This window comes from Adiantum capillus-veneris, chromosome 2 (genome assembly GCF_014529385.1).
Source record: "Adiantum capillus-veneris isolate H3 chromosome 2, ASM1452938v2, whole genome shotgun sequence".
Lineage (NCBI taxonomy): Eukaryota > Viridiplantae > Streptophyta > Polypodiopsida > Polypodiales > Pteridaceae > Adiantum > Adiantum capillus-veneris.
In genome coordinates, this window is record NC_140932.1 from 82,559,610 (window position 1) to 82,581,618 (window position 22,009).

A 22,009-nucleotide genomic window follows, 5' to 3' on the forward strand; every position below is an offset into this window, starting at 1 on the left:
GCGGCCGGCCATATCCGCATAAGAGGCCACTTGGGCTTTAATCCCAACACAAAATTCAAAAATAGGTGCTCCTCAAGGGTACCTACAAGCCTATGTAATCACCTCTAGAGTCAAACTACCAGGAGTGGGTCAAAACATCAAGCTAGGCTTTGAACCCGCAAAGCGTCATTTGGCTTTCACGGTCGAATGGTGCGTCCTTTTGCAAACATATCACCAACAGCAAATACTTATGGTCAGATAGCAAGAAAAATAGTCGTCGCCCATCTTCTCCCAAAAAGATGCTATTTGTGCGATAAATCACCAAAAAGGGTGTCGTAAGGCCAAATGATACACCGAAGCCATGGAAAGGTGCCCTTCTGTATCCACAAGCTTGGGAGATGGAGCTCAAGAGGAATCATCGCGGGAAATTTTTTCCAAATGAAGAAATCCCTTTGAGAAACTGGAATTCCAAACAAAGAGTTTCTAAGCTAAACATTTGACTTTTTTAGTTGAAAAATAGCTAGTAGGGCTTAGGGCACAAGCACAAAACACCCCAAGGCATCAAACTCACTTTTTATCAATAGAGACATCATACGTGTATGCTGTCTCACAGTCAGATTTTGCACAAATATCATTTACCTAACTTCACAGACACATTGTGCATACCCTAAACATGAAGCACATAAAATTTCATAAGATTTGGAGCTAATTAAGATACTCAAGACACAAAAAATGCGAAGTCTCAGCCTAATCCGATAATGTGGCTTTGGACTTACCAAAAGTGCTCCAAATCAAGTTAAATTTTACACAAAGCAAGCACATAGCCTATACATCATGTCCCAATGCTCAAATGTCCAGTTTGCAAGATGAGACATCATATGCGTATGATGTCTATACATGTCACAAAGAAGCTTTGTCACGATTATGGGCATCCAGATTTGTAAAGCATAGTACATATAGCCTCTATACCAGATTTGGGCACCTTTGGGCATGTTTTGATCACCACCCTCATCATTTTTCCAATCAAAGTGTCCTAAACCCATTTTATGGCCTTGGGCTCATAAGCACTAGTCCAAATTCATAATTACCCACATCAGAACAATACACACATCAGGAGCTACCTCTACACCAAGTTTTAGCAAAAAATACCAATCTATACATCATACACGTATGATGTCTAGATCCCTTGAATTGACATACTGTTGTGATTTTGGAAACTCTAACACTTAATACACATCATTATGAGCTCTCCATCAAGTTTTCATCACATTTAGATATCTTTTGACCTCTACTTACTCAAAAAGAGAAACTCTAGATGCACAAACCCCTTCAAGCCCTTTGACACCCATTCACAAGCTCAATTTCAAATCTTAGACCATGGACACCATGCACATGCTATACAAAACTTACCCAAGGAGTTTCATATTGTTTTGCATCAGCGGACATCATACGCCTATAATGTCTCTTCTCTCATACAGATGCCAAACTCCACAGCTCTCATTATGAGCATGTTCCCCACAAAGTATACAGGTCATGCACTCAATTTGGACAAGTTTGAGCAAGGTTGTGACCACTTGAGCCTAAAATCAAAAAATCATGGCAAAAGATACATTCTATGGTCCCAAACACACGACTCATCTCCAACTCAAAATCTGATATGATCAAAGGATTTTCCATCACCTGAGGATACTACATATGAAGTCTGGGCAAAAAATCTCAACAGAGACATTATACGTGTATGATGTCTCTATAGGCCAAAAGGACCAATTTGGGAGAATTTCTCACTTCCAATGGCATTATCCCATTAATCTTAGCCCACAACTCAAGTCTCATCAAGTTTTGATTCTTTATACCCATCTCAACCCAGGTTTCAGAATCATAAGCTCTATACCTGATTTTTGGCTTCAAACACATGAGAAGGGACGCAAGTCAAAATCTGACCTCACATGAGCCTATACCATGCTACGGCCCAAGTATAGTACAAGTTTGAGCCATTTTGAACAAAGTAGACATCATACGCGTATGATGTCTCACTATCTTGAAAATGAACATAGAAGCTAACTTCACCCTTTTGAAGCCTTTACCACATGATCGTGAGAGCATATACCAAGTTTCACCCCATTTGAACCTCATTTGCTCAAAACTAAGCCAAAATCCAACTTCAGAGCCTGAAAGGAGTTCTATTGGTCACAGCTTGCCCAAATGGCATCCAAAATGAAATCGAGGCATATATCATTGATGTACATGCTATGAGGTATGCACATATGAGAAATCACTCACTTATGAGCACCTAAATGTCATATGCGTATGATGTCTCACAGCGTGAATCTGCACCCAAAATACATTTTTGACCACATGTATAGCACACTTACGCCCTGATTAGCTTGTGTTTCAAATTTGAAGTCATTTGGATTGCTAAAAACTGAGAAAATGTCAGATTTTATAAACAACACTAACTTTTGCACTTGGAGTGCCCGCAGGATCAATGGAAGCCAGTCCTTAGGCATGCCAAAAATAGGCTAAAGCTATAAGGGCTTCCATGATACGAATTTTTCACCAAAGGAGAGGGTTGATTCCATATGCTATTATGTGGGTGAATAGACACTTGTTTGTTATTTTTTGCCAAGGAACTTCTCTTTTACAGCAAAAAATAACAAAATAGTGCAGGTAGAAAAACATTCAAGAGAGGGTTTGATGAACATTTGGTAGACAGCAATGGTAAAAACACAAAATCTTGCTTAAAATTTTAGTTTTTTTAGGTTCAAGTTCAAGCAAGGAGATTACATTAAAGCCTTCAATTCTTGCTTTAAGGTTCTTCTTTCTTAACACTAGTTCTATAATTAGATGCTCAAGTGACTAGAGATATTAAAGTCTCGACACACAGCACTTTCTACGAAGAAAAAGTGCATTGAAATGTCATGTTTTGGTACCAAAATGTGGTAACTCAGATGTGAAGATAAAAAAGTAAACAAAATTCACGATGTTGCCATCTTGCTTAAGGGGGTCCAGAAGCTTTGATCACCACCCTAAGAACATTTCTTATCACACTCTTGAAGGGGGTGTCCAATGTTGTCAGAATGAAGAAAGAAACTGATGACAAGCTCTTTCCAATCATAGGTGTCTTCATCACTTAGGTAGTACTTCGACATTTGTGACAAAGAGCTTGCACATCAAGTTAGTCCCAAGTGCACCCATTGAAAGAAATTCACCACCTTGTCCAAGGATTCATAGCTCAAATCGTACGAAAATGGGACACATAATACATTACCTCAATGTATCCTAACTGAACTATTCAAACCAATGTAGCAAGACAAATCTGTTTTTTTTATACCATCTTGAACTGGAGCGCAATTAATAGAATTGGAGGAACTTTGTCTTCATGTCCATGCACCCTTCGTTGCACCACTTTGCACAACAGTGTTGCTAGTTCCTCGAGTTTCATAAGCTCAAGAAACGGTAGATTCTTGGTTGATTTTGCTCTTAGAACCTTGTCGGATCCATATTTTTGGTGTTTGGAACTATATGTAGAGGTCCTTTAAGCATTGTTCGAGTATAATGTATCCACTTTTTATTGAACTTAAAGATGCTAATTCTGCTAAGACAAGAATACTCTTGAAGTTTGGTAGGCACCTCTTTTTTTAATACAACATAGTTTTGCATAGCATTCCTTGCATCATCTATAGGACCATTTACTCTATCTACTATGGCTAATCCATGGAATCTCTCTCTCACTCTTGACAAGGAATCCTCAGGATCCTTGTCCTTCTAGTTGTATTTGCCACTATAACTTTTTGGAATTTGAGCTGGCTTCCCAAGTTGGCTTCTCTTGTTTTTCTCTAATGGACACTTCATTAAAACTATAGTCCACCTCCTAGATTTCCACTCCGAGCAGAGGCTCTTCTAATCACATTGAGAGATACAATATCCTCTCCTCCTGATGAAGATGGAGTAAAAATTATCTGAGTTATTCCTAGACTTGTGTATAAATCTTTGGAAGGCTCTACTGGTTTGTTTGGGCAATTCATACATAGTCATAGCCCCCATAAGGTGTCACAATCTCCTTCATTCTCCACGCCATCTCTTTCCATGGCTGTTTACACTTGGGGTGCATGAGTCTCAAAGGTGCACCACATGAAAATGGTGGTTGTGCTTCTCATCCAGGTTCTGGGTCTCTTGGTCCCCTAACTCTAAAGTAGCATGCTCCACTGGCTTGCTAGGTCGTTAGCAATAGATCACCTTTCAAAAATCTGGCTCCTCATTCTGTTTAGTGTGTAGGGCTTACAAATTCATGGCAAAGAGTAGTGCTCGAAACCACTTGGCAGCCACAAACACCACAAATACAAGGTATTGGATATGGGTCTGGCCGTCACTATTTGAAGCCTCCTGCCTCCTATTGTATAGTCATTTCAAGCTTCAAAATTTACATGTCAGCTTGTCTCACTCGAAGCATCCAAAATTGTCATTTGATGCCCCCCCCCCCCCCCCCCTAAGTCACCATTATCCATGTATTTTTAAGCATCAACATTCACCAAGGAGATGGAAGTGCAGCTGATTAACCCTCAACCCTTCTAAGAGGCAGTAAATTATGGGCTCTTTTGAAGGCAATTCATTAACAGGACATCTAGCGAAGTCCGTCCTCATTCTATTGATTCATTGCCTCATAATTTCTTCTCTTCTTGTTTGTATGTCAATTCTTCGTGGCAATATTATGCTTGATACTAGTTTTCGAATCGGCTTCTCACCGATATATTTATCTTTTTCCTTGGGTTTTGCTTTCCTTTAACAAGAGGGGAAAAACATCACCCAGGTAAAAGAACAACCTCCCATCGGTCCAGACCTTCAAGCCTTGAAAAAATATGACATGTCACAGAAACTGTTTCCTGTGAGCTAATTGGATGAGGGTGGCAGCACTCTTCACAATAACCAAAATCCAGATCGATGTCTATCAAGCAGAAAACCAGTAACCATGACCACCAGCACCAAAACGAGTTGAGGAAAAACATGGAAATTGGGTCCCCACAAAAGCAACCACCACCTCAAGGGCTCCACAGATCTTGGAGTCCCAAGCCAATTAATACAGAGGGAACTTGAGAAGAACTAATAGGGACACGACATCTTGAGGTCTTGCCCAATGGGCTTTTTCTCTTTGCTGAGGGTAGTCACTCATAAAATGGTTCACTTCATGCATATGCAGCCCGCATCGCATTTATTTTTTTGTACAAAGAAAGGAACCAAATCTCTGGTCAGATAAATGGTGTAGTAATACATTGATATATTTGGTAGCATCTCTACAACTGCATGTGTTAACAAAATAGGAGAGATTGACAGGATCTCATTTTTCTTTTAAAGGCTTTCACAAATTTTGTTAGCTTATAAGGAGGGCCTTCAAAGGAAAGTTTTGGTGCTGGGCTTTCCTGGCACTTCAGCTCATTGATGCACTCACGGTAGTCAACATGGGAACTTGCCTGGTTTCACCTTTCACCTGTCCTTTACCAATTAAGCAGCAGGGGCCTGAAGTGTTTGGTTCAATATAAGAAGCCGCGTTCCTTGTGGTTCTTCCCTTGGTCCTGTGGCTTATGTACGGCTGGCACTTAAATCCTGAAGGTTGCACATACTGCCTTCACTTTGATTAGTATGCCCCTTGATGCAATTAGCATGCTTTCCCCATGGAACTACCATTCGAATGAAGGCTACGTACAAACATAGTGGGACCACTATTTCCACGTTATGACAGTGAGCATGCCCACCACAATCCTTCCACAGGTATGCTCATGCTTTCTCAAAAACCAAAAAGGATCTCAGGATGACCACATAATTCGTAAGCTTGAACAAAATAGCTGACTGTGGAGGATACACATAGCCATTGATACCAAGGGTCATACCTCCACTCTGTACTCAGTTATGCCTTGTTTCCTGTTATAAGACAACCAGGAATTTGTGTATCAAAACTGAAAGCACGAATGAGAAGCAGCTAAAGCAATATCAAGACTTAAAATAAAATTAAAGACCCACTCTGCTTCTCAACCATCGCTCCAGTCATCATCCTCATCTTCATCATCACTACCAGCAAAAGCCTACAGAGACCAATCATGTGTATAAAGAGTGTCAGAGCTCTCATTAAATGCAAACCTTATCAATGCAATCACTTATTTGAATAATTAGTAAACTTCTTCAACATGTAACCATGTCATCGCCCTCTACCGAAGCCAACTACCCCAAGACTACTACAGTCGCTTTGTGCCTCATCACCTCTTGTTCTGAGGAGTGCTCTTACTGCTCACTTTCAGGCAATCCTAAGTTTGGAAGAGAATAAAGAAAGGTTGACAAGAATTTCCATCACCTGTCTGATTGCGTTCGCCTTCTCCAATATCGCAGCCACGTTGATACTAGCCACAGGTCGAGGAGTCTCCTGCTTTTCTACCTTGGCTCGTCGAAGGCTGAAAGACTACGCAAGCACACAACCAAGAAAGAAATTAACGCCACGTCTGTTACCAACAATGGTAATGCTAGAAAGGAAGAAGAGTGTACCCCCGTCCTGATTTGTTCAAGCAGAACCTCTCTATCATCTGTACGAGGTGTTCTTGAAGACTGGCTCCACTCTGGGACCTTTCTCAACTGCAGGCACATTGAATTGATTGATAAATTCCATCCAGTCAAATGAGAAACCCAAAACTTTTCGACATTCACTTGTTGGATTGAAAAATGAAATTACCGTGCTCTTGTCATGGGATGCAATAGCAGCTATAAGAGAATCCTTTCTCTCAATCTTTGGAGCTGCTGAAGACCTCACCATTTCTGACTCCAGCACTGAAGAAGGTAACGGAGGACATGCATCTGTGGACAATTGCCTCTGAGGAGCAGCGATTTGCTTTTCCTTTTGAGATGAATCAATACAATCATCTTCTGCAAAAATCTCATGAGGCACTGATGTACGGCTTTTTGAACCTGCACTAGAACGTTCTCTAACAGGCTCCTCCTGGAGTGAAGATACTGCATTGTCTTGTTCCTTATCATCCACAGAAGACTCTGACGAAATAGATCTGAAAGAATGTGTTGACTTGTTGGTCCACAGTAGAGGGGCGCTTTCAGTTCCAGGATGCTCTGTGATGGAAGATTCAGCAACCGTGATAGGAACCTCATGTGGCATAGAGTCCCTTCTCAAAAGTATACTAGGTTGTACTGGCTCATTTGACCTACCAGAAATGGCAGCTAACTCTTCAGGAAAAACATGTCCAGGTGAAGATGCTTCAAAGATCTTTGAATAAGTCTGTGAAGCATAAGCATCTTTAGTTTGAGATTGCTCTAGCCCATCGTAATGCATAGAAAACTCTTGAAAGCCACCATGCAATGTAGGAGAGGAATTAGGAGCATGTACAAACTCATCATCCTGCATATGGACCCCCTGAGGAACTGGAGGAAGATTTGCAGCTTGTGACGAGTCACGGAGCCTCCATAGAGGCTTCTCAGGGATAGGGGGCCTGGGAGATGAGTCCGAAATTTTAGAGGAGGATAAAAGGCCACCAAATCTTCTCGTTGTTCGCCATTCTAGAGGTGGTAAAGGAGGGGGGGGTGGGAAATGCTCGCAATCCTCTGCTGGAAAGCCTTCATCCTGCTTCTGAGAAGTCACATCTCCAACAGGAATATTATGAAGACCCGACGTGAACTCGGGCAAGAAACCATAGCCAGACTGTTGACTCAATGGTATGTGAGATGCCAATTGAGCATGGCCAGGAGGCGGCAGTGACGAGCTAGCAGGTGGAGAATGAGGTGTCATACGTCCAACCGATTGAGGAGAGAGATGTAAAAGAGACTCTGGGGATGACTTGATTGGAGAGAGTGGCTTGTTGTCAAAAACACTTGTGGCTAGAGTTGATGGTCGTGGACTTGAGAGGGCTGAAGAGCTTGAAGATGATGAGGATGACGAGACTTGCATCCCACCCAATTCATCATCGGAGGAATCAAGTGCAATGTTAGGATGTCTAGAAAATTCACTTGCCCACTTCATAGGCTGAATGCTAGAATTTGCTGATGAATGTGGTGACAACTCCCTCATAGCCTCACTTGCTTCGCTCTCAGAGTCTTCAAAACTGTCTTTCTCAGCATGTACCATAGATAACTCTCTACTGGGTAACACTGTGGATTTTCCTCCAAAATGAGAAGAAAGTGAACCAAAATCATCTGAATACACACTCCGTGATCCATTATCAAGGGGTACAACAGGCTCAGGCAACTGATGGAATGCAGATGTGAGAGTCTCCAGCTCAAGCCTCTCATGCTCATTTTCTGCAGGAGTCTCAGGTGTCTCCGGAATTCCCTCGGTACTTTCAGATTCCAGCCGTTCCTCAAAGATGACTGTAGACTTTTCTAATGCGGGTGTTGAGGGAAGACTTCTGATGATCGGAGTGGACACACTACTCTTTGAAGAAGCATGACTGTCATCATCGAACACGGACTTGTTCTCTTCAACGAGACTTGCATCTGGGCTACTAATGTGAGTTGGCTCTGTTCCTACTGAGGTATCACCTTCTTCAGGAGTGTTGTGGCCACTATCGATTCCATTTTCTGCAATGAGCTCTGTTTCATCTGTCTTCTCCAGGCAATCAGTGATAACCTGTTTTGTGTGTACAGGATCATCCTCATGTCTACTATTTGACATCAATTCCCCATCCACTTGAACGATTGTTTTGACATCTGAATCCGTTTCCACTTCAGAATCAATTGTTGTCAATGCATCCATGTAGTTGTCCGTCTCACTGGCAAAATCAGTAACATCCTCAGATAATTTGACACCAATGCAGAAAATCTTTTTCTGTATTTCTATGTCGCTGGCGCCTGCCTCTTCTGCCTTTCCAGAATCAAACTCTGTGGAGACAAACTCTGCATCGACGGACTTTATTTCAGTTTCATTGACCCTCTCTTCCAGATGCTGGCTCAAAGCTGAAGAAACCATAAGTACTTCACTATGTTCAGCATCCTGAGGGAGCACATCCACACTAGCCTTTAGGTTGAGACCACCACCCTCAGGTATCAACAATCTTGAAGGCTCTAGCTTCTGTTCAGGTCCTTGCAGTCCTTTATGGACGCCATCCTGTTCTGAACTGTGTTGAGAGTTTGGAATGTGGGAGTGAATGCTTGAACTTGCTGAGTTCTCTACCTCCAAAGGTGCAGGGCGCATCCTTCAACAACATACAAATGCTAATCAGTCTTAGTAGTTAATGAATCTAAACAGAAATAATAAATGGTCAAATACACACCGGGGTTGCATGTGTACAGCAAGGAATGTGTCCCTGAACTCTCCATTTCTCTGTCGTCTACCCTTCTTCTGCAAACCATATATGGATTGTTGAATATGGCTCAGCCCAAACCATCTCACATATCATCTAAAAAGAAACTCATGATGTACAAGAACACACTCATGATCGTACAGATATAGATGCATAATTCAATGGCATACAAGTGCATGACAGATACACCTTATAACAAAGGCAATTAATATTCACGCTACTTTTGCGAAAAAGTTTCGGGTAGAAACCAGCACAAACACATTTATTCACACAAAAGTGAAAAAACTACTGTGAAAACTCTGAGAGGAAGGTTTGTACCTTTATCCTTCGAGCCTTTTTATCTAGCTGCTCCTTCTCTGCTTTCATCAGTTCTGAGCTTGCCCATTCCATTCTAAAGAAGGAGGGGTCAGTGTATCTCTTTAAACATGCCCCAGCTCCAGCAACATCAAACCTGATGAAAACGTCGTATGATTAGCATCAGTAAGGCCCAGATTATCCAGACAGGTGTCATAGAGGCATCAAATGTTCAATTACTTATCAAGCAGAAAGAGCCTTGGTGGACCCCTGCAATCCTCATAAGCATTCCTAATGAAACGAGGTAGATCTCCCTGAGTGAAGTGATTTTGCTCATTTTCAATATTTGCATGCCATTCCAACCCTTCAAAGACAGTACAATCAATTAGTCTTACATGTAGACATTGAGAAATTGCCTACATAAAAACAACTGTGGACAAGGATATATATCAAACACCAAAAACCTGGGTTGTAGGCAAAATTCACATAGTTGCTCTCTGCAAGCATGAGCTTCTCAACAAACGGAAGTTCTGCCTCCAGCTGTTGTACACGAATGAGAAGCTCATGACCTCTTGCTGCAGTAGCCAGAACTTCCTCATGCAAATCGTGGAAAACCTCTGCCGCAAATCTGCCAAAACAAGCAGCAGACAAAGCTATCGATTCATTGAGCTCCCAACGAGATAGCAAACACTTTCATTCAGTCAACTTACAAAACCCAAGTCACGAGTCTTATTGCTTCTTGCCCTCTGCTTATGCTCAGAATTCATATAGTCTACTGCTCTTCTTGCCCTCTACTTACAATACCCCACTTCTTTTCTTTTAATTAAGAATACTTAGAAACTGTAGCTTTATACTTGTGTCCTAAGAAAAAAACTTCCTTGTTTGCTTCATAGATGGGCAATGATCGTGAAGGGAGGGTTTGATGATAGATCATTGCCTACTGCGCAATTATAGCTATGTCTTGATGTAAAAAACACTAAAAACCCTTCATAAACATAGAACAAGTCCACAAATTTTATGCATCTTGAAGAGGGTTTCTTGTCTTTCAAATAATGGATGCTGGTGATCTGAATCCAAAAAAAGGTTTATATAAGAAGTATCTAGCACTTAATCAATGGGAAGGCACAATCTTAGGGCTTACGGTCCACAAAGTTTACAGAATTGAAGTTACTCAAAACAAGTCAACGCACACAAGAAGAGAAAACAAGCAATATTTATGTACCTTCTCTTCGCCAACCCCCCTAAAAGTGCTACACAGTCAGGCAAAGACACAAACTCAGTGACAGTCAAAGATTTGTGTACAACCTAAAGAAAGCCACAGAAACATCATGAATGGCTGCCATTTTCCAATGACATGGACTGCCAAATGGCAGTCTAAACAACACACCAATGGAGACCCAATGTGAAGTAGAATCTCCTTATATATTGTCACGTGCACATGGCTCTGTGTGACGTGGACATACTTCATCGACTTCCAGAGCCAGTTTTCCCCTTCTTCCTAGATAGGGATGTCTAGAATCCTAGGAAGATTAGTACCGGCAATTTTGTGAGCCTGTTCGCACTGCGCAAGACCTGCATGTCCGAACAAGTCCATTAGATTAGGTTTTCCAATTTGGAACCCTCCTGCATAAATGGTTTGTATACGCGTTTTGACAGATGTTATTACACTACGGTGGGCATTTGGCATGACGAGCATGTAGTTCTAGGTTAGAGAAATCCGACGTGCCAGACCGCGCGTCAATCAGATTCCCAGATGGACAGATGTGCGACAGTTTCACCCAATTTTGGATCTCTTGGGCCAATTTTTAAATAAATCATTTTATGATTTATTTGTTGGAAAAACTGGTGGACAGTTGCCCTACCTAAGCCTTGATAACTACTTAAGGTCCATTCCTCACCTATAAAGGGAACCCAAGAGCTAGCGCTTTCTATCATTCTCAGAGGACTGTAGGATTCATCCCTTGGCATTTTCAGCCCTGCACAACAGCGTTTTCAGCAAACAGCCCTAGCATTTTGGGAAGGCAGCAGATCAGCCAGCGTTTGCTGTTTTCAGTCCTTGCGCCAGGAAAAGCCAGCAGATCAGGCTAGCGTTTTCAGTTTTCAGCACGTCCTTCGCGACAGAAATCCCTTGGAAAACTGCCTACGCGTGTTCACGTTGCGGTCTGGTACTTCGGCAGCCCATCGAGCCTCCCCTCGGCCATTCCCTCACCGGCATCGAGTGCTCCATTGCTATCCATCATCGGCCTCGTCGAGGTCTGCGTTTTCAGCCCATCATTCTTCTCACATCGGGAATGCAAATCAACCCGTGGTGGTCATCCGCAATTCCCACATCAAGAAGGATCCAAGGTGTATCAAATCAGCCCCGGAGGTGCCTCTTCCCGAGGAGTTACCACGGTGATTTGTCATTGACAAGTCAGCAGAGTCTGCATTGAGGTATTGCATTGTGTATACATTCCATTTATGTAATCTAAAGCAAATACCACATCGGTAACGGTGTGGGGGGCCCTTGAGAGGGTTGGTTGGGACCCCATCGGGTGTCGCTCTTCTCTTCTCTCTCTTTCTCTCTCCCTCTACACATCTCTATTGCATTCTCTCAGCCCCTCTCTTCAGGGGGAAAAAAGGGAACATTGAAGCACAAAGCATTCACTAACGCAAGGAAAGAAGGAAAGAAGGAAAGGATTTTGTGGAGTGTAAAACTAGACCTTCACCATTTCATTCGGCTGCACCTGACGCAAGGAAAGAAGGAAAGGATTTTGTGGAAGTGTAAAACTAAACCTTCACCATTTCAATTCCGCTGCACCTGACATATATTTGGAATCAATCTCATAGATGGAGAACTGATGGTGTGGGAAGGGAAGGGGGAGAAAACTCTATCTCGCAAAGGCTCGTTCAAAATGTGTTTTCGTGTAGGGCAAACGAAGAAATGCCTCCCGAGGCACCAAATATAGCAGATGATGGAGCACACTCGGACGTATTTTGATACCAAACATCAGTGCCTCATTCTGCTCAAAGTAAGCTAGCAAAAAAATTTCCAAGTTTAGCAAAAAAATCCTTCTTTGGCACCAAAAACGACTTCCTTGACTAGAAATTCTTTCCAACATTCTCACTATCAGAAGTGACAATGAAAGCTGGTTGGGAACAGATGACAATAGCCGAAAGTGGTGCGTGTACGCTTCGTGTATGCTTGTCCTTTTTAATGGGCAGCCAGCACACCTAGAAACAACTCGATCAACCTCCCGTGAACTTGTATAAGAATCCTGTAACAACAAGTGCACACCTCTCCAAATCTTAACCAGGTCGCTTGGGAAATACAACAAGGAGTGAAGATGAGGGAGACCAAGAGTTGCTTCATTCAAAACGCAAAGAGAAAGAAAAAGGAAAGAAAGAATAAAAGAAGGTTGGAGGGAGGGGAAGAGAGAGAGAGAGAGAGGAAGAAGAAGAAGAGGATTTTAACGTCGTAGGAAACTATCCCAAGAGACCTCAAAGATCTATCCGAAGAGAGAGAGAGAGAGAGAGAGAGAGTCATCAATGTCTTCTAGAGGCCGAATTTGGCCTATGAGCCAAAACGTTGTACCGATTTGTGTCTTGTGGGTATCCAACAACAAGGACGACGGGCTCTAACTCTAATGCATGTGGAACTGTATGCATAGCGGAGTACGATCATGATATGCGAAGGACCAAACTGGGGGTGTGTTATGACATGCATAGGTGGGCAGGGCGTGTAAGGTCCCCGCAACCTAGCAACACGGTTTGAGAAGGCTTTCCATATCTCCCTTTGTGTGCTATGCTCATGTCGTGGTGAGATGTCTCGGATGGCCTTGTAATGTACTCTTTTGGCCTGGTATCTTGGGGCTCAAGGGCATCTACGGCCTTGAACAATCTTTGCCTACTGTATGCGACCCCTCTCGCATAGTCGGTGGGTGTAACTCGGGCAGCTCTCTCAAAGAAAAGGACGAGCTTGACTATCACCCTCTGCTGGTATGTGTGGGTGACCGGACGAAAACCTCTCTTAACTCTGAAATCTCTAGTAAGAGCGACCTAGTTGTCTCCAATCTCTCGAATAGGATAGCAATCTTGAGAGAGGGTTGTCCTGTGAAAAGGGCTGCATATCGACCCCATATGCTCTCATATGCATAGTGCTCCTCGGTGCTCCTCGTTCTCCATCCCACCTCATATACTTTGCATGTCCTCTGGTCTCTGTCACAGAGAGAGAGAGAGAGAGAGAGAGAGAGAGAGAGAGAGAGAGAGAGAGAGAGGCAAACAGTTGGTCTGCACAAAGTGATGATAAAAATGGGGACCTTATGGGGTGCCCACTACGCCCCCCCCCCCCCCCCCCCCCCCCCCACAAACCAAATCCCCGTTTTCTTATAGATAAGGGGGGCCAAGGAGACTCCACAACTCCCACCAAATCACCCATAACCCATGAAAGGATAAATATGGGGATATGAAAGAACAAAATGCTCAAATATGACACCCTATACAAACTGGACCAAAAAATTCTTGATTGGACACCGAGCTAGCAGCCAGGGCACCAGGCCAACGCAATGTTTATTTCAAAACTCCCTACTTCAACACATTTGATTGATCAGACTAGAAAAGTCCAAGTTCAATCCTGAAGAAAAGTGGACATTATAAACTCATTGCAATCATCCCCAAGACAATATAGCCATAACAACTTATAAGTGTAGCGAGGGGACCTAAATGACTTTGAACTGAGCCTAGACACCCTTTTACTTCTAGAATTCCAATGCCGACAAGTTCCCATCTGCTGGTGAAACTATTGTTTCGCATTGGCCATACAATGTTCGACCATTTGCAACTTCAAAAAGAGGGTCCCAAAAATTAAACTGTATTTGGACAATCAAAGAAGTTAACACTGGTCATGTAACATGAGACACTCGAGCGTTCCAAAAAGAGCCAGTTTGTTGATATCTTTTTGGCTCATTTATGTTGATAATCTGCTTCGTTACATCTCTATAGTTATTATATTAAAACTCGAGTAAATAAGTTTTTAAACCTGACAAAATTTCTTCTATGCTTCATGGTGCGTATGTCCTATCCACCATCTTTTTGTTATTTGAATGCTTTTGTCTAGTGCTAGGCTTTATTATGGTTGAGTTAGCTCGTCATATTTGGAGTCGTGACAGAAACTGTGTGCATTGAACTTGGGCACTATGATGAAGTTAGTGGGGATGATGTAGTATTTTGTCAATACTACGCCTGATGGAGGATACTAGGAAATTAACTCCATAGAGCCACAGTGACAAGGTGGGGTCACCCAAAAAAGATCACTCGATAACTGGACTACATTGCATTTTTGAATGTGGTCCCAATGGTGATAGATTGTCAGGTGAGAGTCCAACGGAAGCATCTCCTAAATTTAGGGAACTACTATTTTGGGCCATGAAATCTGTTTGCGTCATTAGCTTCAGAATGAAAAGGGGAACATTTTATTACTCTGCTGCAAAGTCAACTGATACACCAATTGAGAGATTCTTAAGCGGGTGCATGCATGAGTGCCAGGTGGCACTTTTGGGCCAATTTACCAAGTTTGGGAGTACAGGACTCGTAACTGATTTTTTGGAGCATTTTTGGAGGTTGATGACACTGATTATCAAACATTCCTCTGCATTTTTGAGCTTCCCATGACTTTACCTAGGACCAAGAAGCTCACGCATTGAAAGGCATCATCATGCATGTTTACAAGGCTGTTTTGCTGCATTTTCAACGATACGAAGGTTTTGACAACCATGGAACTCTTCCCCTTTTTGCATCTATTTGTTCACAGATGCATTACATGTCAAGCGCAGGAGAGGGGGCGTTCGATTTATGCTGGGGGATGCTTCATTGAGAACCTGTCACAGGTTAAGGGCTATTGTGTGCAAGCTTTGCGTCTCATGTACAGTATAATGCAAGAAGTGATGTCTTGCACAATCTACACTACTCTCTCTCTCTCCCCTACGTGTAGTAACATGATGCCCCACAAGAGGGCTCTTCATTTGATCTATATACAGTTGTGTCGTTTGATGCTTCTATGCCGAGGCAAGAGCCTCTTTGAGCAAGAACAGGAGTAGCTAACTGCTATTGCAAAAGTAGGCACCGGTGAGGGTGATAACCTCACCTTACAGGTGCATTTTCAACGTTGGCTATGCACTGTTTTTGGACTGTTTTGCAGCCGTATGGATGCCAAAAGCATTGAGAACAGTGCCCCACTGTTAGAGGACAGTTTCGGGATTATTTAGGGCTGAAAACAGGGTAAATACCAGTAAATACAGCGAACTGTAATTGCTGTTTTTGGGCTGAAAACAGAGGGTTTAAGTCCTTGGAAGTGAGTTCCAACAAGGGGATTTGTTCAGTGCGAGTTTTGGGGTTGTTATGCTGCCAAAATTTTGCCAGAACAGATGTAATCTAGTTGGATACAGGTGAAGATCCCCAAGACTCTAGTTTTGTAACTTTACCCTCTAAAGGAATAAAGAAATACCAAAAGGGGCGCCAGTTTTTGGGACCTACAGGTTATCAACGTCTGCTCGGAGCATTCTAACTTCCGAGCTGTGTGTGCTTTGAAGTGTTAATTCCCATTACAGGTTCCTTCTGCAAGGTTTCTCTGTGTCCTAAAGTCTAAAGTAAAGTTTCAGGTGAAAGCCTGCGTCTACCGCCCTACGGGCCGGTTTCACACCTCCCAACAATAGTAAGTGTTGTCGATACCTCCAAGATCACATCCATACATGGAATCACCGCACTCGCCTCTCTCACCAACGGACACCTCTAGGGATGGCCCACTAGGAGAAATGGTGCAAGGTGGATATGATAAGCACGATACAAAAAAACAACAAAGAATATTGTTAGTATGGGTGATCACTATCAATACAAAAAATACATTAATATTGATTACAAATCAACTACACACATATGCATATATACATGTGTGTCTACAACCTAACTCTGTTGCACAAAACGTTTCCAAACTGGAAACGTCGACCTGCATATAAGAACATGAAATAGCATCCTACAGGACCAGGAAACAAAGGGGTATACCCAATTAAGAATAGCCAACCACACAAAAATTCAAAGATATGTCGACCGTAGAGTCTTCCTCTTGCATCAACACATATACACGGAACCTTTCCTCGCTTCTGTAGAGTTCGATGGTTCTCTGTGTTGTGCAAAGAAAATATTCTACTCTCTGGATACACTTTTTCCCTCTCTAGATTTATGCATTCATATTCGGGACAAGAGCGCTTCTTTTTAATGGAGGGGTGTTTGGACCGAGTATACTTGATTCAAACACTGCTAAAGCAAGCAAGGGTTAATTTAGATGAGCCATTTCTTCATTAATAAACGCTAGCATGGCCTTTTTTTAAGAGCAACGTGGAAGTCTTCATGTTGCCGTTTCAACACGTTTCCAAACTGCCAGAAACGTACTCCCAGCTCCCAGCTGGAAACCCAAAAACGCATTTCCAATTGCTAGGGACAGTGCACGGCAACCTAATATACATGCATGCATACACGCATGTATATGTCCTAGTGGGTGCGTATAAGTAACACCCAAAGTTAAGTGCTAACAAGGTCTAGATGGTTGGCCTAGTTTGGGGAGATTCTTCGAGTGAAGCGCAAGTGTGCAAGAACAATACTTGAATGGTGACCTCTCGAGAAGCTTTCCCCTTGCACCTCTTCTAGGAGTAATGGCCTTTCCTACCACAATGATTGCAAGCCTCTCCTCCAAGGCTTCCTCTGGCCATCTCTCTTGAATTACTTTGCCCCCTTTTATCGAACCCTCTGATTTTGGCATTTACTGATCTAGCAAAAGCCTCAGTTATAGAATATCTAAGTAGGCTTGAAAACTACCCATCCGTATACAACACTATCAAGATTATCTCCTCCGACGTGATAGTATAATCACCCTCTAGTAATCAAAAGCAAGTAGAGAAAGCTGAAACTGGTAATTGGGCCAGCTGGAAAATGGCCATTTTCCCTCGGTCAATGTGCTTCGACAAATGAGCTATTTTGTGCTGCCATGCTTGCATCTTATTGATATAACCGCTTATTGTCAGGGTGCAACAGATGATAAATGTGACCCAGAGATCAGATGTCACACTAATCCAGACACTGTTTCTTGCTTAACTGTGCTACTACTTAGTTCTTTGGTTCTTTGTGTAGGAAATGTTCCTTGACCTTCAGAGAGAGGTGGAGGTTATGTTGGGGAGAGGGGGAGAGAAGGACAATGGTGACCCCAACCAACCCTCTCAAGGGCCCTCCACTCCATCGCAAGCGTGGGATTTGCTTTTGAATTACTCAAATGATGCTAACTCGATGCTCATGGAGTGATTCCAATACCTTTGATGTGCATCCAAGTACTGATCAATTCCTTGTGTGCAGTGTTTTGTTGAGCAAGATTCCCACACACGTTAACAGTGCCTCATTATAGGTGGAAGGGTCAAAAACTAGATATCAACGAATGCTCCCAAAAGATATGCACAGCAACATATGTTGCAACAGTAAGCTTGTTTGCAATATCAAAAGATGTGAACTTTGATTCGGCCATTTTCACCCCGGCAGCCAATGAGTAGAAAATATAGACCCTTACTTCTGAAATCTTTTCTTGAGTTGAAAAAGACCAAACTTTCTGCTTTAGCATACAACAACATGGGCGTTTTGTCTACCATTGGGTTGGACAAAAGGCCCATACCAATGGTAGACAAAACGCCCATGCATAGCGTGACTAGAGAGTAATATGACTTGCAAAATCAACAGTCCAAATGCCTTTTCATATTAACCAATTGACGATGTAAACCCGACAATCCCAAAAGATTGACAGTGGCATGAATGACAGATCAATAACTGATTTTTCAGAAATGAAGTAATATTCAAAGCACAGGAACTGAATAAGCTTACTCTGCTAGATCTCCCAGCTGTCGCACGACGCCAACCAATCCAGCCATGGCCACACCTTCAAGTAATCCTTCAGGATCATCCTTTGCTGCTGCCCTATAGAGGTCCGGATTAGCGAGGCTGTACTCATTTCTGATTTCATATCTGGTGAGTGGCATGGTTCCTGCTGAGCAAGCAGCAATGTTCGACAAGGCAAACTACATCTGAATTTGCTCAACTCATTTGGGGAGATGAAAGACTGCATTTCATGACAGCAGGCTGCACATTTTCTGATGAAAGATTGGATGGTAATGAGACTCTTGGACTTGATCTTTGCATTCTAAGAAAGCCTTTCGGAGAAGACAAGAGGAAACCCAGAACTTGTCCCTCTTCGCAGCCTGTGCAATTCTCTGCTGACAATCAATTGAATGCAGCAATGGCGAGCCTGGCAGCCTTGTGCACACACATGCGTGCACCAACTGCCGTCAGGTTGCTGTCCCAGAATGATATGCAGGTTTTCTTGCACGCGAATTGTCTGCAAAAGCTCAGGCGGAGTGACGAGATTTTCTGCTTTCGCTTCAAAACACGGGATGGTCACAAGCGATGCCTTCTTCCCATCCCGGGCTGGGGCTCTCTCTCTCTCTCTCTCTCTCTCTCTCTCTCTCTCTCTCTCTCTCTCCACGCGGGCACACGATCTCTCCGCATAAACACAAGATCTCTCTCTCTCTCTCTCTCTCTCTCTCTCCTTCAGCAGGTGAAATTGACACACCACTTTCCTGGTGTTACAGCTCAGATTCCCTCTCCGCTCGGCGAGAAGAAAGGCAAAAACATGCAGCTCCGTGCTGGGCCTTGTCTCCACCTCGCCCAGCCCACCAAGTCAAACGCAGAAAGAGAGGGTAGAAAGAATGAGCTGTGAGCGAGGGATGCCACAGACAGACAGAGAGAGAGAGAGAGAGAGAGAGAGAGAGAGAGAGAGAGATGGCGACGGTAAAAAACTCTCCTGGGAACAAGGGCACATGAGCTACCTCTGAGCAGAAAAGGACCCCTCTACCATGGCAGGTAGAAAAATCAATGGCAAACTGACCGTGGAGTGAAGCTTAAAACAACCCACCGAGAGAGGGAGAGAGAGAGAGAGAGAGAGGGTAGGGTGGGGTGGGGGGGTTTCCCAGGGCCCAGGCTCCAGGCCCAAGGGGCTGGTAGAGAGAGGATGGGTTGTGTATACCCCCAAGAGAGAGGATGTCATGGCAATCATCCATGTCTGGCCTTTCCTTCAGAGATTCTATTGAGAAGTTTGATGAGATCTAGATTACTTATCTAGAAACCATGTGGCATGACTCCATGAGAGTCATTGTAGAAAGTGGATCCATATGACCATATGATGCAGTAATTACAAATATGAATCATTGTGCAGTCAGAAAGCTGAATTCTCTTCAGACCAAACAGTTATGACACCTGAACAATTCTCTTTCCATATCCAAAAATTAAAGGCTGCTCTGAAAATTATCTTCGAGTGTAAGGGTTGTTCCCCCGAATCAACTTTTGATCATGCTCACCTTCGAACAAAACACATTAGCTAAAATCACAAAACCTCAACCAGGCTTCAAGCTTGTCTTCAAGGCAAACTGCAAAATCCGTCACACTTTGGTGTAAAAATCGAAATCCTCCACTTTTTAATGCAAAATGGGGAGACTCTTATATGGATCATGTGTCTCACTTGTTGCAAAATTGTGTTGGTGAGCGTGTTCGAGAAAAAGCATTTTCCAAAAGAATGCAATCCTCAATAGTAAATTTTGCACAATCAACCATGTAATTTCAATATTTTAACACTATCTTCATTCAAATTCAAAGCGGATTTCAGCTAAAGTAGTTGAGACACTAGACGCTCATGTTCTTTGCAATGAGGCAAAAGATTGTCTAATGGTTTATCCCAACAAGCATCGCAACAATGTAGAGTTGTATAACTATGACTTGAAATTCCTTGGAGATGCATGAAAACTGGCATGTCCTTAGTGGTCGTACAAATACAGATACAAGAAGCCCGAACGCAATGATAGGCATGTGCACGACCGATAATTGTTAAAATTAGGTAAAGCAGCTAATTGCAAATAATGCACATGAAAAAGAAAAAAAAAACTCTTAAAGGGACAATCCAAAATAGTTTAAAGGACTCCCAAGAGCTTAGGAAAGGTAGGCACTTCGTACCAACCTAAATAGCCAAACCAATGAATACACTAAAAGGAGATTGCCAAACAAGCTCGGCAAGCGATTACTCAAGAGAGCCCATTAGATAGCAAAAGATGTGGATGAGAGGGAAGAAGGTACCGGGGGCAAAACAAGGCATCTATGAAAGAAAAACCATCAAGGTAGAGCACAATGAGATTTAGAAATTTTCTCATGTAGGAAAACGGTGTCTTTTTCAGTGTTTTTCATACAATGCATAACATCATGAGCTTCTGCTCGAGAGGCACCGCATACCTAGCTAGGTATGCAGTGCCTCCTTCACAGAAGCTCGTGATGTTGAGGTAAGTCACAATGTGGGAATTATTGTGAGAATTTGTCCAAAACTTCCTGTGGAGTAAACCAAAGTTTAATAATGCCAATGGAGAAGCTCAACCCAAAAAGTTCAACGGTGATAAAGCTAACTAGAAAAGTGAAGTCTCTTGCAACAAAATATCATGATTCATTACACATAACAACTCTATTTTCATATCCAAAACTTAAAGGTTGTTTCAATAAAAAATTTAAAAAAAGCAAGGGTTGTTCCCATGGAGAAACTTTTGGACGGCTTGCTAGTGGTCTTTAATGTTTTTCACCACTTAAAACTACAAAAGCTTAGCTAGATTCAAGCTTGCCTTAAATAAAATTTTAATATAAAAATCAGCCTTCACCATTTTTCACCACCTCAAACTACAAAATTTTAGCTAGATTTCAAGCTTGATTTTAAGGAAAATTGGTTAAATATCATAAACTTTGTCGTAAAAATCAAAATCTTCTTTTTTTAATGCAAAAATTAGGAGATTTTTGAATGGATTCTTTTGCTCATATTTGGGAAACACTTTTTTGGTAACCACTTGGAGACATGTCTATAGAGATGCCAAGCCGATTTTAGATACAAGCATGTTGAAGGAGGATGCAAATGATCGAGTTGGGCCTAAGGATGCAATGATCAAGGAGGCTTTCCATCCTTTAGTAGTTAAGCAAGAGGATAAGAGTATGCTACTGGAAGAGACCTTACATGAGTCCTTGATGACCGAAACAAACCCATTCTCACAGAGACATAGTCAAAGACAAGACGTTCTCACGGTGGCATAGTCAAACACAATAAGATACCAAAGAAAGGTCTTCTTAGCCTCCTTGTTGGTGCCTCTAGGTCTTCTACCAATACTAATCTGATAAAAAAGAAGAAGTGACTTCATTGTTGATATCCTAAGTATATGTATGTTTGGGTTGTTGGCTCCTTGTAAAAGCTAAATTCATGTTGTCATGTTGCCTCTAAGTCCCATGGCAAAGTCACTTTGCATGGGTTGCATTGTACCTTTTTGTGTGTTAATACAAATATCCCACATAATGTGGGGATTGCTTTT

The 22,009-nt window shown here is 42.5% G+C and overlaps 1 protein-coding gene across 1 annotated transcript; it reads right to left on the minus strand.

Moving 5' to 3' along the window:
- Positions 1-5,095: 5,095 nt before the first annotated feature.
- LOC147463084 (uncharacterized) lies at positions 5,096-19,489 on the minus strand. Its single transcript, XM_086487198.1, has 10 exons — positions 18,450-19,489; positions 10,022-10,185; positions 9,798-9,921; positions 9,582-9,714; positions 9,234-9,301; positions 6,692-9,155; positions 6,508-6,594; positions 6,320-6,424; positions 5,992-6,053; positions 5,096-5,892 (listed from the first exon to the last, which is right to left on the minus strand). The coding sequence occupies exons 1-9, from the start codon at positions 18,602-18,604 to the stop codon at positions 6,000-6,002; spliced, it is 3,354 nt and encodes a 1,117-aa protein (XP_086343324.1). The 5' UTR covers positions 18,605-19,489; the 3' UTR covers positions 5,096-5,892; positions 5,992-5,999.
- Positions 19,490-22,009: the final 2,520 nt, after the last annotated feature.